At 45.0% G+C, this 17,427-nt stretch overlaps 1 protein-coding gene across 4 annotated transcripts in view; it reads left to right on the top strand.

Moving 5' to 3' along the window:
* The first annotated feature begins 7,793 nt into the window (after positions 1-7,793).
* RSU1 (Ras suppressor protein 1) overlaps positions 7,794-17,427 on the top strand; it is a 193,371-nt gene continuing 183,737 nt past the window's right edge. For 2 of the 4 annotated variants that reach the window (XM_015565497.1, XM_006766042.2), the window contains exon 1: positions 9,136-9,267. In XM_015565497.1, coding sequence (XP_015420983.1) covers positions 9,159-9,267 — 109 coding nt within the window. In that variant the 5' untranslated portion in view covers positions 9,136-9,158. Of the gene's footprint in view, positions 8,018-8,248; positions 8,361-9,135; positions 9,268-17,427 lie in introns of those variants that run through there. The other 2 variants (XM_015565496.1, XM_006766041.2) reach the window with 2 other exon arrangements.

The raw sequence follows: 17,427 nt of genomic DNA, 5'->3' as shown, positions 1-17,427 counted from the left end.
AAGACAACCCCTGCAGGACTGACTTCCTTCCAGTTGGTCAAGCCTTGGATGTGATGCATTACACCCAGGGTTTTTATATAAATAGATGCCACAGAAATTATTTTCTGCAGGAGTAGAGAGCCCCATAAATAATATATTTTTTACCTTAAGAAGTCCTGCTTCCTTTCACTCTGTATTATGGATAGATGCATCAACTTTATGGATGACATGCTATTGGAAAGAACTGTGAATGCAATGAAGAGTGCCATCAAATCAAAAGGAACAATGCACTAAAACTATCAAGATGAAATTTGATAGGGATTGATATAATATCGAGCACTTTTATCTAAAAATGAATCACCAAGCTACAGAAGGTGGAGAAAGTTTAACAATAACCTATGAAATGACGTAGGAGTTTTATCTGAAAGCAAGATTAACATAGGCAACTGTCAAACAATAAAAAATGATTTATCTTAGATTATATCATTAGAGTAATGGGATCTACAAGAATCATTTTCCATCAGAGAAACATGCTTCCCTAGAAGGCATATTACTATATTTAGGAGGTGAAGAATGCATTGTCAAATACTAAATTGAAAACTTAAAACAGGGAAAAAGAATATTTTGTCCCCTTCTATAGGTTGTCTTTTCAATTCATTAGTGGTTTCCTTTGCAGTGTGGAAGCTCTTTAGCTTAATGTAGTCCCACTTGTTTTAATTTTTGTTGCCTGTGCTTTTGGTTACTTATGTGAGAATTCATTGCCAAGACTGTTATCAAGGATTTTTTTTTTCTGTTTTCTTCTAGGAGTTTTATGGTTTCATGTCTTACATTTAAATCTTTGATCTATTTTGAGCTAATTTTTGCAAGTGGAATAAGGGGCCCAGTTTCTTTCTTTTGCATGTGGTTGTCCAGTTTCCCCACCACCATTTATTGAAGAAATTGTCCTTTCTCCATTTTATGTTCTTGGCTTCCTTGCAAAAAATTAATTGACCGTACATGTGGGGGACTATGTCTGGGCTCCCTATTCTGTTTCACTGATCTATGGGCCTGTTTTTAATACCAGTATCATGCTGTTTGATTACTATAGCATTGTAATGTAGCTTGAAATCAGTAAGTGTGATGCCTCTTCCTTTGTTGTTCTTTTACTTTTCAATTACAATTTACATTCAATATTATTTTATATTAGTTTCAGGTGTACAGCATAGTGGATAGACAGCATATATTTTACATAGTTATTACAATATTATTGACTATATTCCCCTATGCTGTACTTTACATCCCTGAAATTATGTTGTAACTACCAATTTGTACTCAATCCCTTCACTTTTTTCACCCAGTTCTCTAACCTACCTCCCCTCTAACCATCGGTTTGTTCTCAGTATCAATGTGTCTGTTCCAATTTTGTTTGTTTATTCCATCTGTTGGATTCCACATACAAGTGAAATCACAAGATATTTGCCTTTCTCTAACTGACTTCACTTAGGATAATACCCTCTAGGTCCATCCATGCTGTCGCAATGGTAAAATTTCATTTTTTTTTCATGGCTAACTGTGCCATGTTCTGATGTGATCTGAAGCCTGCCTCTGGGCATGTTAGCTCTGGAGCCTCATGGGAGGAACTCCAGTATAGGTCAATGTCAGGGACTGCCTGTGACCCATTTGGAGCTACAAAGTGATCCACAGTTTGTGGCTTCCTCTGCTGGGGCTGGGTGCATGTGAAAGGGGACAAGCTGTAGACCAAGCACAGCTTCCACCATCACTGAGCCTAAAGGCAGATCAGCAAAAGGTCCAAGGCCCTCTGAGATCTGCCTCCACCTGCCATCTGCTCCACCACCCCTTGAATCTTCCTGGACTCCCTGGAGGGCTTTCTAAGAAAGTCTGCACAGTGGGCCCAAGCTGGCTTCAGCCAGCAGTCTCCTCTGCATGGTAGAGTTTGCAGGAAGGGACCACAGAGAGTTGGGAGGATGTGGCTAGTGGATTTCCTATGTTGGGGGTGACTCTGGTCAGGCGCACAGCTCAGTCTCTCCACATGTCCATCACCAATATGCCGAGTCTGTCCAAACCTTCTTAAGAGCTCTCCCAGGAAGTCTGCATTGCAGGCCCAGACTGGCTGCAGCCAGTAGACTCCTTCACAGGGTGTAACCTCAGCACGGTGTGGCCACCTTGAGTGGGGAGAGTGGGTGTACTGGATCTCCTGTGTGGGGGTGATCCAGTCAGACCCACAAGTGTGTGTGTTGGGGGGAAATGGCCCTCACCCCAGAGTCACACAATTTAGTCCCTCCCTGTGCCTATCTCGGACACTTCCTAAGACTGCCCAGTCCTCCTCAAGAGCTCTCCAAGGAAGTCTGCATCATGTGCTCGGCCTGGCCATAGCCAAGACTCCTCCACAGAGCTCAAGCTCAGCAGGGCGGAGCCACAGGGAGTCAGGAGGATAGTGCATCCCCCAGGCTGGTGTCCTATGGAGGAGAGTGCTTGACCCAGGAAAGATGGTGTAAAGATGGTGTCTGTGGGCAGTGGAGGTGAGACTCAGCACAGGGACCTAGGTGGCTGTCCCTCTAACCCTCTCCTCGGGAACACACAACCCAGTCCTACTCTGTGACTCCAGTCCTCTCAGAGCTGCCTTTTCTCCGCCAGAGCCCTGGGCGAATAGCTGAGAATGAAATTATGTGTATGGGTCCTTTAAGTGGGCATCTGGGTTTCTAACAGACTCCCATCTCATCCTGGTGGGCAGATTTTCACAGCCAGGTGTTAAGTGGCTCCTCTTCTTGGCTCTGATGCTCTGGGCTGTGTAACCTGGCGTGAGGCTGAAATCCCACACTTCTCAGGGGGGACTTTGGCAGCTGAGACATCCTTCCAGCTTCTCACCCTCCCCATCTCTGCCCTTCCTACTAGTCTCTATGTGGCTTCTGTAAACCCTTGCTTATAAGACTTCTGTTCAGCTGGTCTTCAGTTGGTTATTCAGGTTGGTTTTTCTATAACTTAGCTGTAATTCTGATTTGGTTCTGGGAAGAGATGAGTGTAATGTCCACCTACTCTGCTGCTATCTTTGGAAGAATCTAGCTTTGTTCTTACTCAGGATTTCTTTGGCTCTGTAGGGTCTTTTGTGGTTCTATACAAATTTGGGGATTGCTTTTTCTATTTCTGTGGGGGAAAAAATGCCACTAGAACTTTCATTGGGATTACATTGACTCTGTAGATTGCTTTGGGTAGTACGAACATTTTTCACAATATGAATTATTCCAATCTAAGAACAGAGGGTATCTTTCTGTTTGTGTCTTCTTTAATCTCTGGCATCAGTGTCTTGTAGTTTTCAGTGAACAGGTCTTCCACCTCCTTGGTTAAATTTATTCCTAAGCATTTTATTGTTTTTGATGCAATTGTAAATGGAATTGCTTTCTTGACTTTTCTTTCAGATAGTTTGTTGTTAGTGTATAGACATATAACTGATTTTTTAAAATATATTTTATTGATTTTTTACAGATTGGAAGGGAGAGAGATAGAGAGTCAGAAACATCGATGAGAGAGAAACATCGATTAGCTGCCTCCTGCACACTCCCCACTGGGGATGTGCCCGCAACCCAGGTACATGCCCTTGACCGGAATCGAACCTGGGACCCTTTAGTCCGCAGGCCGACGCTCTATCCACTGAGCCAAACTGGTTTCGGCTATAACTGATTTTTATATAATGACTTTGCATCCTGCTACTTTACTGAGCTCATTTATTAATTCTAACAGTTTTTTTAGTAGAGTCTTTAAGGTATTTTTATATATAAACTTATGTCATCTCTCATTAGTAAGACCCATATCATTTCTTCTTCTGGTTCTGTTTTACACTTAACTCACTCATTTATAAATGTTTATTGAGCATTTACTATGTGACATCAGGCACAATGAGGATAAAGTGGTGAAAAAAAATTGCCATGTAACTCCATAAACTCTCCCTACTTCAAAAAGCCTACTTCTCAGTTCCCTTCCTACCTGGTTTCCGGAGCCAGTCCTGAGGCAAATCCTCAATTTTCTTATCTGGTGAAATTTTACAGTAAGTCAGCCTCCCAGATCTAGTGGCTAAGTGATAACTTTCCTGCTCCCCAAATGCATCACCATGAAACTCCATTGTTAGGTATGGGAGCCCTGGAGAGAGCTATCAAGTAGTTCACATCTGTATAAGCATTCTGGTTGTTAAAATACTGGGATACACAAAAATGCTGCTTTCAGGCTATAGTGAAATCCAGAAAAGTGAGGTCATTAGTTGGACTTTAATGGAAAATGATATTCTTGCCTGAGTCTGAAGGGAACAAAACAAGCACAAATTTAATGAAAAATCTATCTGCAACTGATCATACACTAAACTAAGAAAGTCTTACGGTCACCTTCTAACCACATCCCGCTCCAGGTGAGAATAGGACCTTTAGACACCTTGTTTGAGAAGACACAGGGCAGGTGGCAATAGCCACACCCTGACGACACCTCCTCCTCCAGCCTCCCCATGATCCAGCAACTAAAGGACTAATGCCAACATAGGAGGGGGCTTCAGGACCCTGCCCCAGCATTACCTGGGGCCATTCTTGTTCAATTCTCCTGGTAATACCCAACCCTACATACTCATAGTCTGAGAACACAGAACTGGGCATGTATGTGATGTATGTGTGGTGTGGGTAAGCCAGCCTACCATCTGATCTCTCCTGGCGCTGATTTCCGGTCTCCTGAAACAATTGGACCTAAGCATGAAGAATAGAGATAATGCCTTTTGGTCTTCAAGGAATGAAACAGAAAGACGTTGTAGCCCAAAATAACTTCTAGAGAAATGCAAGGGAATTGGGAATCAATTTCCCAGGCTACCTGGATGTGGAGATGGTAGGGGCAGTTTGAAAAGGTGAGACCGGAAGTAATTAGTCTAGCCATCACTGGTCCATGTTGTCCTTGTCTGGCCTTCAGGGACTGGCTTGGCTAGCTCAGCAAGAGGCCACCACAAGCTCTCTGTGGACACAGTGGCATGTCCTGACACTTTAGGGGACGGATAGGACTGATGACAGTTTGGGGCTTGGAGATGCCTATGATATGGGTTCTACTTGTCACTTTCCTCTTAAATTTCAACTCCACTTAATGGAAGGACTTGATACACAGCTCCTAATCATTCACCAAAGGAGCACTAACACCATTAATTTTATTAAGATGAGAACTAATATCTATATATTTACTCTATGCCAGGCATCATTCTCATATATCATTCGCTGAAATATAATACTAAGAAACATGACCCCCATTATACAGATGAGAAAAATGAGGTATAAAAAAGTTATGTAAAACTTGAGTAACAGAACTGTAATTCTAATCTTAGCAGCTGCCCAAGAGAGAGCCTTCCATTAGACCTGAAGGGTTACATGTGAATTAATTAAACATGACAGTCAAAATGTTTTCATAGACCTATTAAAATTATTAAAAAGGGTGACACTGTTAATGACCTATAGCTCACCTGAGGGTATGTTTTTATTGATTTTTTAGAGAGTGGGAGAGAGAGAGTGCCTGGGTGGGGTGCGGGGGAGCCTCCGGTAGTCCATTTCTCCTGATTGGAAGTACTGAAGCATAGACTGTATGTAAGCAGAGAACTTGGCAGTGATACTGTGGAAGCAATTTAAATTCCGGTGAGTATGACTTATCCATGCAGAACTGGCTACATAATTTGCAAGGCTCAGTGCAAAAGAAAATGTTTTTTAAATTATTAAACATTAAAAATTATTTAAAAACTAGAGGCCTGGTACATGAAAATTCATGCACACGGGGGTCCCTAAGCCCAGCCTGTACCCTCTCACAGTCTGGGACCCTTGGGGGATGCCCACCTTCTGGTTTAGGCCTGCTCCCCAAGAACAGATAATCTAAAAGAAATAATCATATCCTTGGGTAAGGATTTTTTAAAAAGGTAATGGTCATATGAATACTCACTGCCGGTGGGGCTGAAGGGACTGGAGGACTCTGGCAGCAGGCGCGCAGAGAGGCTGGACCCACCTGGGGGCAAGCCCAGCCATGCACCTGCTGCCTACCTCCCCTCCACCCCCCGTGGGGCTGAGGGACTGGGTGCTGCCATCTTGTGAGGGCATGATGGTCAATTAGCATATTACCTCTTTATTATATAGGATTATTAAATATTTCAAGATGGTGACAGCAGAACCTTAAACCAAGTGTGGGGCCCATGTAGGCATGGAGCTTTGGGTAACTGCATAGGTGGCATACCCAGGAAGCTGGCTCTGTTTCCATATTATAAAAATCTGGAACTTAGGGACACATTTCATAAAGAACTAGAGGCCCGATGCACAAAATCCGTGCAAGGGCCTTGGCCCCAGTCCCTGCCCTCCGCCGCTGCTGCGACTGGGGGCCTCTGCCACCTCTGCCTTGGCCCCCACCCACTGTGGCTTTGTCCGGAAGGAAGAAAGGACATCTGGAAGGACGTCCGGTCTAATTAGTATATTAACCTTTTATTGTTATAGATTGCACTGGTAAAGTGAAGAGAATGAGAGGAGAGTTACAAGGGAGTGAAAAGAATTTCTGGAAAACATGATGTGAATGAAGGCATGCTGACAAATGAAACAGAAAGACATTGCAGCCCAAAATAATATCGAGAGAAATGCAGCAGAATTGGGAATCGATTTTCCGAGTGCTACCTAGATGAGGGGTTGGTAAGTGCAGTTTGAGAAGATGAGACCAGAAGTAATAGAATAGCCATAGCTGATGCTCATAATTCATTTCCCTCCATCAGCAAAGGCAGTCTTGTGATTACAGGGAGTCATAACACCGGGTTCTCACCTCTAAAGACAAACAGCACAGGGAAAATTAATGCTGATCGAGGAGGGAAACAAACACACATCCACAACAGAAAAGCTACCACACCAGCTATCTAGGAAAATCCGCTCAGACCTTCATGCCTGAATATGAAATGACAACCAAGAATCATCAGACAGAGAATTACAGCAGCAACCATGGGAAAGAACGAAATACGCATAAAAAGGGATACTTGAGGGAACATAATTTAGTAAACAGAGGGACCCCAGCAAGACGTATCCAAAGAGATGTCGGTGGGAACCCAGAAATCACGTGAAATCAGATAACCACTCAGCTGGAAAGACGGAACCAGTCTAAGTTAGAGCAGTAAGTTTAGTGGGTTCCTAATCTTCAAGAACAATTCATTGGATTTCAAGCAATAAAGACGAATGTAAAGCTGCAAGATCGTAGAGATATCGTGAAGGTTACAAGAAAGTATCAGTTAGAAACGCTAGTAAAAAAAAAAAAAAAGGAAACGGTATAATGTAATCACCATTCAATAGAAAGCAAAATAATGCACGGAACAATTTTGAGAGCAGTATTAGAAGAGAGAAGTCATTTCTTTATCTGGGTATTTCCCTCTTCATGTGGCACAGATGTCCTTGGCTGGGCGCTGGGGGCACAGACCCCCAGGCAGTCCGTCTTGGACGAGCTCCTGCTACAGCGGGGGGCACACTCGTGGGTAAGGGACTCACGGTGGCAACTTCCGGTGAGTGGACCCGCAGCCACAGAAGCAGGACCTGCGGAAAGGTTCCCTTCCAGCTTCCCCAGGACCCAACTCTCAGTCGCTCGCTCAGCTTCCCCCCTTTCATCCCCGGCGCTCCTGCCTGACTGAGCCTGCGCCAGCACTAACGCGCACGCGCCAACGCCGGTCCAATCAGAATCTCAAACCCAAATTCCAGGTGGGAGGACTCCTCGAGGGGTGGGGCGGGATCTTCAGGCCGAACCACGGCCGTGATTGGTCGGTGGAGGGGACACACGTTCTCCTTTAGGGAAGCCTCGCCCGCCGGCCAAATGTAGTGAACTCTTCTCCTAATTTGGGAAGGGTCCGGCTCCGGCCTGGGCGGGGCGGCGCCGAGTGCGCCTGCGCAGAGCGTCCGCCCGGGAGCGTTCTCTGTTTGGGTGTTGCTTCAGCTCCGGCGGGCGGGGTGCATCTCCCTCGCAAAACGCGCCGCGCGGGAGCCGGCAGTTTCCACGTACAACCTGTGAGGTGCTGCCCGCCGAGGTGAGTGTGTGTAGCAGTGCACTTGGCTTCGCCGCTCTCCGCGCGGTTTGAGGGGTGCTGGACCCTTTCCACGCCCCCGCCCCATCCTCCAGCTTGCACCCGGTCCTGGCCCCTGGATGCCCACTTTGCAGGGCGCGGGGGAAGCCGAGCGTGGCAAGCAGAGTTCCCTCCTTTCTGTTTCCGCACCCTCCTGCCTTCACCCACGTGCTTTGTTGTTGTCGTTTGGTGCAGATCATGTCCAAGTCCCTGAAAAAGTTGGTAGAGGAGAGCCGGGAGAAGAACCAGCCGGAAGTGGACATGAGTGACCGCGGCATCTCCAACATGCTGGACGTCCACGGCCTGTGTGAGTGCCGGGGCCCCGCCCTCCCCTTGGAGGGGCTGGAAGGGCGTGTAAGTTTTCCAAGTAACTGCCGGCCATTGTGTGAGCGGTTGTCATGGCTTATAGGCCACCCTCTGCTTGTAAACATCACTTGTCAAGACCTTGGCTCACAAAGTTTGCCGTCAGAATGTTCTCTTTTGCGCCTGGAAAACGCGCGTGGGGGCCCGGGCAAGGATCACACAGATAGCTGCTGCTGCGTCTCAGCAGTTGTCTGTGCGGATTGATGGCGTTTGGGTGGATTGCCCACACGGTTTACTTAATAGCCACTTTAGTTTTTAATTGAAAATCTTTGTTAAAAAATTATTCTTCTTTCCTCCTAATATAGGCTTTGGCCCTTGAACAAATGCCGCACAAATGTTACATGGCAAGTGTTCTTGTGCCTGGAGTATGTTAAACATTTCTCGACTCATTACCATTTTGTGGGTCTGTTCTCTTTCGTTTAGACTTTTGTTGTTTCCAGCTTGTGCTACGGTGATGTCTTCCTAACCCTCTCACTTGCCTCCAGGTTTACGGACCCTGTGGTCTAGTCTCTATTGCTCTTGCAGTGCACTTGGCTTCGCCGCTCTCCGCGCGGTTTGAGGGGTGCTGGACCCTTTCCACGCCCCCGCCCCATCCTCCAGCTTGCACCCGGTCCTGGCCCCTGGATGCCCACTTTGCAGGGCGCGGGGGAAGCCGAGCGTGGCAAGCAGAGTTCCCTCCTTTCTGTTTCCGCACCCTCCTGCCTTCACCCACGTGCTTTGTTGTTGTCGTTTGGTGCAGATCATGTCCAAGTCCCTGAAAAAGTTGGTAGAGGAGAGCCGGGAGAAGAACCAGCCGGAAGTGGACATGAGTGACCGTGGCATCTCCAACATGCTGGACGTCCACGGCCTGTGTGAGTGCCGGGGCCCCGCCCTCCCCTTGGAGGGGCTGGAAGGGCGTGTAAGTTTTCCCAAGTAACTGCCGGCCATTGTGTGAGCGGTTGTCATGGCTTATAGGCCACCCTCTGCTTGTAAACATCACTTGTCAAGACCTTGGCTCACAAAGTTTGCCGTCAGAATGTGCTCTCTTTTGCCTGGAAAACGCGCGTGGGGGCCCGGGCAAGGATCACACAGATAGCTGCTGCTGCGTCTCAGCAGTTGTCTGTGCGGATTGATGGCGTTTGGGTGGATTGCCCACACGGTTTACTTAATAGCCACTTTAGTTTTTAATTGAAAATCTTTTTTAAAAAATTATTCTTCTTTCCTCCTAATATAGGCTTTGGCCCTTGAACAAATGCCGCACAAATGTTACATGGCAAGTGTTCTTGTGCCTGGAGTATGTTAAACATTTCTCGACTCATTACCATTTTGTGGGTCTGTTCTCTTTCGTTTAGACTTTTGTTGTTTCCAGCTTGTGCTACGGTGATGTCTTCCTAACCCTCTCACTTGCCTCCAGGTTTACGGACCCTGTGGTCTAGTCTCTATTGCTCTTAGTGCTATTTTTTCAGTAACACAGGTCTCTCTGTGTTACTCTGTCCTTTAAACCAGGGAATACAAACTCAAAGGTCTGGGGGGTCGTCATGACCGCCTTAATGGTATCCCACCTACTACTCAGATCCAAACAGTTGCTACCACCTGGAGAAGTTTGCTCAGTGTTGCCAGAGTGTTTTTGTTTGTTTTGTTTTTTAAGAAAACAAGTATTCGGGTGAAACTTACCAATTTTCAGAAGTTGGCGATTCATTTCAGTATTTGAAAAATACTTGATAAAGGTGAAATAAAATACTCTTCAGACTGAATGTGGCTTCAGTTTGGACCTTCTCTCTTAAACACCTTTGGTTGCTCATTACCAACAGCAGTGCTCCAGTTTCCTTGGCGTGACATGCAGGGCCTTCCCGAGTCTGACCACAACCCACCTTAGGTCCCGTCCCCTCCGTGCATTTGGTGTCCCAGCCATTCTACCTCATTGCCCTTCCTGAGCCAGGGCACACCCTTTCAGGTTTGTATACCTTTACAAGTATTGTTTCCTCCCTCTTCACTCTTCTTCGCCCAAAATATTTTTTACTGTTTATCAAGAGTCAGCTCAGACGTCCCAGCCTAGGTAAAGCCTCTGTCTGTCCCAAGCTGACATAGTTAGTTAACCCTCTCTCCTATGAAGCTAGACATACCTTGTTTCATGACCCTCGTTACACAGGATTGTAACCTGTTTTTAACCTAGCTGTTTCTCTTCCCCGCAGGGAGCCTGCAGGGGCTTAAAGCTGGGCAAAATTCATATTTGCCTTCTTTATAATATTGCCTGGAACACAGTAGGTGCTCATAATGGTTGATGGATGAAAGAAAGAAGGCTGGATTAGGTCTGTGAGTTTATGAGATTCACACTAGTTTGTGATAATGGAACGAAGGGGAGAGGTCCAGAAGACCCGAAAATATAATGGATTGCTTGTTAGGCGTGGAGAGAGCAGAGTCAGATTTACTGTGACTCCGTGGTTTGTGCCTGGGACAGACATGGGGGATGGTGCCATTGATACATCTCTGAAAAGTTGATGAAAATTCGTAAGCTCTTAGGAAGATATCTGCCATTAGGCTTAGCTTTTGTACTAATTAGCATCTCAGCCTTCTGCTATGTGTTGGCCTCTCTCAGTGGTGATGGCTTCCCTGGGGCAGCAACAGAGCAGATGTCTCTGGTACTGATTGGCACTTGTGGATCTGGGTGTATCCCCGACCTGCTCCTGCCTGGTCCTGGTTATCACCGGGACACCGCTGCAGTGGAGGGAGGAGGTGAAGAGCTGCCAGCAGGAGGCCTGGCTCTGCTGTACTCTTGGCCCCATGGCTTTCTGCTCCTTGGCACTCATTTTCTCATGGGCTTGAAGAAAGAGATTGCTTTCAGCAGAAAAACATTGTGCTTCTCAGTTTTCAAGAGAATTTTTTTTCCCTGTAATATTTATAAGTAGGGAGAGTGGTGTAGCTATTTTGGTTCAGTTGCATTATCTCTTTGAGGCCTTGACTTTTATTGAAGAAAAAAGAGCCACTTGCTTCCTGAAAAAGATGTTTCCGTTGTAATATGAGGTGGTGGAAAGTAAGATCATCCTTAATTTTTCCTAGAGAGCATACTAAAGGAAGAATGTACTTCCTGGGGAGTTCAGGGGAAGTGAGTTTGGCCTCTGTGGTGTGTGTAGACCCAAGGAGTGGCTGCTTTCTGCAATAGCTCCCTGACTTCTGGAGCTGGGAGGTTCTGAATGCTTTCCAAAGCCTATTATTCCTCACTGGAATTCATGTATCAGTAGTGCACATCATATTTTACATATTAAAATATTTGACAAGATTACATTTATTGCAGCATGAGAAGCCACAGCCTTTCCTTATAACATTTTTAGCTGTTATCATGTAGTTTTATGAATAGTTTTATTGGTTTAGTGCTAAGATAAGCCTCTTTGGAGAAACTGAAAAAAATGTAAGGGCATTAAAGGGAAATTATGGGACACAATAACCATTCTCTTCCACTGAACTCCCCAGGAAGTATGTTCATTCTTATCTCCCAAAAGATAAGAATGGAGATTTGTGCTTATTCTCATATGAGATGTCCACCTGTCTGTCTGCTGGGAGAGTTGTGTCTAAGAAGCACAGCACTGCCTCTGAGACAGTACCTGGCCTTAAAAAATGTTTTCAGGAGCTTAGATACCAGAAGCTTTCTGATGGAGAAAACTTCCTAGGCCAGAGACAGCCAGCAGACAGGTTCTAGAGTTTCCTGTCAGATTCTGGAAATGGCCAAATCCTGCTTTGCCAGGCAGGAGAGTGCGGTACTTATAAGTGGGGCCTTGGAGTGGAATAGTGTGGCTTCAGATTCTCCATCTTCTACTTACTGCTGTGAAACTTCAGAGAAGCTGCTTAACCTTTCTGAGCCTCAGTTTCCTCATTGTCAAATGGATATGTAAGTACCCATTTGGTTGGATTGGTTTAGTGCTAAAGGCACTGATGTATGTCAGCTGCTGAGCACTGTGCCTACACGTGAAATGTTAACTATTAATGGGAAGTTCCAGATGGAACTTGGTAAGCCTCAGCTATCACCAGTTCCACCATATCGGCCTGAACCAAGAATAGCATGGTTAATTAGACAGAGTGAGGGATTTGTGTCCTATGGGGATTATATATATATATGTATATATACACACACACATACATATACCATACATACATATACCATTATATATATACAATCTATCTCTCTATATATATATATTGATTGATTTCAGAGAGGAAGGGAGACGGAGAGAAAGAAACATCAATGATGAGAGAGAATCATCGATTGGCTGCCTCCTGCACACCCCCCACTGGGGATTGAGCCCACAACCCAGGCATGTGCCCTTGACCGGAGTCAAACATCGGACCCTTCAGTCCACAGGCTGACAACTCTATCCACTGAGCCAAACCGGTTAGGGCCTGTGTAGATGTTTTTACGTGGCTTATTAGGATCTGGAGGGTATGGTACTTTTGCCTAGGGTTGTTATAGATTTAGATTGCTGTTATTTTTTTAATCACCCCTCATTTTTTCTTTCTCTTCATTGTTTTCCTATAGGATGTGTAATCTGCACACATGTTCTCCTTAAAGCTTCCAAGTGTAATGACACCGATTTTGTTCTTTTTATTAAAGAAAATTTAACTGCAGAAACTCTCCCACACAGCAGCTGTCTTCACTGGATGATAAAGTTGCTTTTGAAGGGTCCTGTAATCAGCTTCCGGGAGCTAAGAATCCCATCAGGAGCCTGCAAGATTTCCCCCATTTCTTTTACTTAAGTCTTTTGTGACGTTTTAATCTCTTCAAGTTTATTACCCTCTGGGTGTTTAGGCCTTTATCAGTTTTTTTTCAGGTTAGGCTGAAATATCTTTCAGATCAATCTTAGAAAATAACCTGCCTCGAAGGTCTTTCTAAAGGAGCATATAAAATAATCCACAAAAGTACTCGTAGGTTCTTCGGTTTCAAAAGCTGTGTTAAACCTGGAAGTAGTCACTTCTGTTAGGTATGTCAGTTATAGACATACCTTGTTTTATTGTACTTCACAGATGTTGCTGATTTTTACAAATTGAAGTCAAAGACCCTCCAGCACAAAGAGATTATGACTTGCTTTATTGCAATACTGACTTTATGGAGGTAGTCTGGAACTGAACCCACAATATCTCTGAGTATGCCTGTAGGTTGTCTTCAAGGGGAAGGTTAAAGAGCTGGGAAGACCATGTCCTGTTAGCTGTAATCTTTATAAGACCTTTTATATTTTGACTCCTTTAAGTTGCCTGTATATGCCCACCTTTGTGTTTCTTTTTTGTGTGTGTGTTTTTTAAAGTTTATTTTTATTCTTGAAAGTATTGCAGATGTCCCCTCTCTTTTTCCCATTGACCCTCTCCATCCTGCAATATCTTGGCCTGGGCAGCCCTTTTCTCTCCCCAGCTCACTAATCCCTCCCTTGTCACTTAATGCTTATAAAAGAAAGAATGATTTATCTATCTACGTAACTCCATTGAGATGTTTCCCCACCATCCCATCCTGCCTGGGTTAAGTGGCTCTTTTGGGCCAGGTGTGCTTGCTTCTGCTACCTCTGTACTTGGCATTGTGCTTGGGGAAAGTTGATTGAAGAAGGATGCTATTGCATTAATTAAGAGTTCAGTTGAGCTAGGGTGGACAGCATAGCACAGCTGAGGGAATGTTGCCTCTGTGTCCCTGCCACTGACTTCTCCCCGACTGTCCAGAGGGAACAGTTTACAACCATTAGGAACAACATAGAACTGTTCAGTGTTCAATTTTTTACTTTAGGACAGAGTAGAAACAAAATGCTTCATCCAGGTAGGACATAAAATAAAGAAGAAATTGTCACCCCCTTTGATGTAACTGAAGTAATAATGAATGACCTTTTACAATTTTTCAATCATCGGGCATTTCGGGTCCAGTTAGACATGGCTTCTTTTTTGTGAGCAGCTTTATGTTACTAGCAGCCTAACCTTGGGCAAGTCACTTAACCTCTCTGTGCCTCAGATTTTGCATCTGTAAAATGGAAATAGTAAGAGTAGCTACTTCATAGAATTACTGAGTCATTATCTGTGAAATGCCTTGAATACTATCTAGCATGTATGTCTTGGTCCATTCATTCGGGCTGCTATAACAGTACCAGAGGCTGGGTGGCTTATAAGTGACAGAATTTCTCATGGTTCTGTAGACTGGAAGTCTATAAGATCAAGGAATGGGCAGATTCCCTGTCTGGTGTGGACCCACTTCCTGTTACATAGATGGCCATCTCACTGTGTCCTCACATGTTAAAAAGGACAAGGGATCTCTTTGGAGTCTCTTTATAAAGGGCACTAATACCTAATTCATGAATGTTTGGCCCTCATGACCTCATCATCTCTCAAAGGTTCCCCTCTCCTAATAGCATCACAAAATAGGGGTTAGGTTTCAGTATATCACTTTTAGACGGAAACCCAAACATTCAGTCTATCTCATGGCACATATTAATCTTAATATTAACTATTAATATTTTAAGCTTTTATCTATGATTATATAAAATATGCAAAACAGTGTCTCTTTAGTGTTTTGAATTCTCAGTCATGGTACTTCTCCAGTGGTCTTCACCTCTTGTCTCGTTGGTTCATAATGTCTGGGCACCCAGTGCCTCCTTCCTCATCTGACTGAGATTTCCTGGGAGACATTAAATGGGTATGTCAGTGTGATGGGGTCAGGAGCCAGGGACAGAGTGGGAGGTGGCTGGACAGCTGGGTCTTTAACAGGATTGTAGTTGTAGTGTGTTCCTGTCTGTTGAGAATGACAGGCATTAAAACTGTTGGCAGTTTTTCAGCTAATAATTAAGATACTGTATGTATCTATAGCTATTTATTGAATGTATTTATTTTTGTAATGGGCACAATGTAAGCTGAGTCTTTGGGAGCTTCTTCCCTGTTGAATCTTTAAATTACCCAGTGATTAATTAATATTTGCTAAGTTAAGAAAACTGTAAGCTAGGTAATGAATTAGAAGTAGTTAGATTTTTATAAGAAACCATAACACCCATTGCTTTGCCATAATAGCCAGCTTTTAATTGTGATAAAAAGTGATAGAGCTGATGGATAATAATTTCAAACCAGATCCTAGATCCTCCTTTCATAAATTTACAAGAGCCTGGCTTAAAGAATTCTATCTAGATATCTGAGATGCATTATTATAAAGCAAAAGCTAGAATTGATTTCTTTACATCACGTAAAGGCCTCTTGCTTCATTGAATAGCAAGTTTGTGCAGGTTGATTTATTTTTTTTATTTTTTAAAGGCAAAAGCATAAAATGTGGCCTAGGAACAGTCCATGTAGATCAAGTGCCAGACCAGCATGGGTCAGCGTTGAGCCTCTGCGGGTTCCTCAGGCTTCCTCAGCTCACACTCACCGTCATTCACTCCTGCTTGGGCAGTTGCTTCCTCTTGCCCCGTCATGCCTCTTTCATCAGGTAAAGGGATATCCTCTTTTTTGGTACTTCCTCCTAGAAGCTTATAGTCAAAGAAACCTCCCCTTGCTATGGTCTGTCTGATCCAAAGCATCTTTATGATTGGGGTGTTTCATAACTGCAGTGCAGCCTGAAGCCTCCGCTGGAGGCGGAGGCACAGGGACTTCTGAATAGAGAGGCACTGATCAGTGAGTTTCCCAGTGAAAGATAGGGCAAATGTAATTTGCCATTGCCCCTCGGGGCATATTTCATCAGTGTGTGATGTTTAACAGTGCTGGGGCTGCCATGCACAATACCACAGATGGGATTGGGGGCTGGGACGGGGGCGGGCAGGCACTTAAACAGACATTTTCTCACAGTTTGAAAGGCTGGAAGTCCAAAATCAGTGTAGGCAGGGCAGGTTTCTCTGAGGCATCTCTCCTTGGCTTGCAATGGCCGTCTTCTTGCTGTGTCCTCACATGGTGTTCCCTCTGAGCGTGCCTGTCCCTGGTGTCTCTCTGTGTGTCCACTTTTCTTGTCTCATACGGATACAGTTTGGATTACAGCTGACCTAATGGCTGCATTTTAACTTGTTTAAAGGTCCTGTCTCCAAATACAGCGACATTCTGAGATACTGGGGGTTAGGGCTTCAACACAGGAATCTTAGGAGCCATAGTTCACCCTATCACATCTACATTAGATGTTCTGAATGGTTCATGCTTGAGTGCTTACACTGGGGCAAATGCTTCTCACTTATAACATCATCTGCCGGAAGCCGGTCCATCCTTGCTGCTTGACACAGTTGCTGCAGGAAAGAAACATCTGCACAGCATATGTTTCAAGGGACCTGGTGTATATAGCATACTGTTCTTAATATGTTTGCTCCCCTTAGCGCTATGTGTTTTAACCAAGGTCACCTCTCCAAGAAAGGTTGTTTCCCCAGGTAGGGATTTTGCCCTGAAGTTAGGGACCCAACTATGCTGATGAACTGAAAGCTGCCTCCATGTCATTCCTTCTTCGCCGACTCCGTCCACACCTATGGGGAACCCCTGGACCTGCTGGGGTTGGACCCCAGCATCTGGCGCGAGAACCTGGCTGAAGAACCTAGAGACAGAACCTGGCTACAGAACCTGGATAGAACCTGGTGACAGAACCTGGCTGGAGAACCTAGCAAGAGAACATGGACACAGAACCTGGCTGGAGATCCTGACCAGAACTTGGCTAGAGATCCTGGCTAGGCTGCTGATCAACTGAATGCTGTCTCCGTATCATTCCTTCTTCGCCGACTCTGTCCACACCTTTGGGGACCCCTGGACCTGCTGGGGTTGGACCCCGGCAATCACCCCTTGCTGCAGCGTTTACAGATGAGCAAGGAGAAGGTGATCTAGAGGCTGTAAGTCCCAGGATCACACAGTTAGTGGCAGAATCAGAGTTCACACTTAAGTGTATCTAACACCTTTGTTCTATAATAACTGTGCTATGTTGTTTCCCACCCCTGAGGTGTAACAGAGATCTGGCTCAGATGTTAAGGAGTGGGATTTCTGGGGTGCCTGGGACAGCAGGCCTTACTACAAGGCATTCACTTTCAGAATTCTTGAAAACTCGGGCGGGGGGGGGGGGGGGG

The sequence above is a fragment of the Myotis davidii genome, unplaced genomic scaffold (assembly GCF_000327345.1).
Source record: "Myotis davidii unplaced genomic scaffold, ASM32734v1 scaffold1120, whole genome shotgun sequence".
Taxonomy (NCBI): Eukaryota; Metazoa; Chordata; class Mammalia; order Chiroptera; family Vespertilionidae; genus Myotis; species Myotis davidii.
The sequence above is the reverse complement of the archived record's forward strand: the minus strand, read 5'-3'. Positions and strand labels throughout refer to the sequence as shown.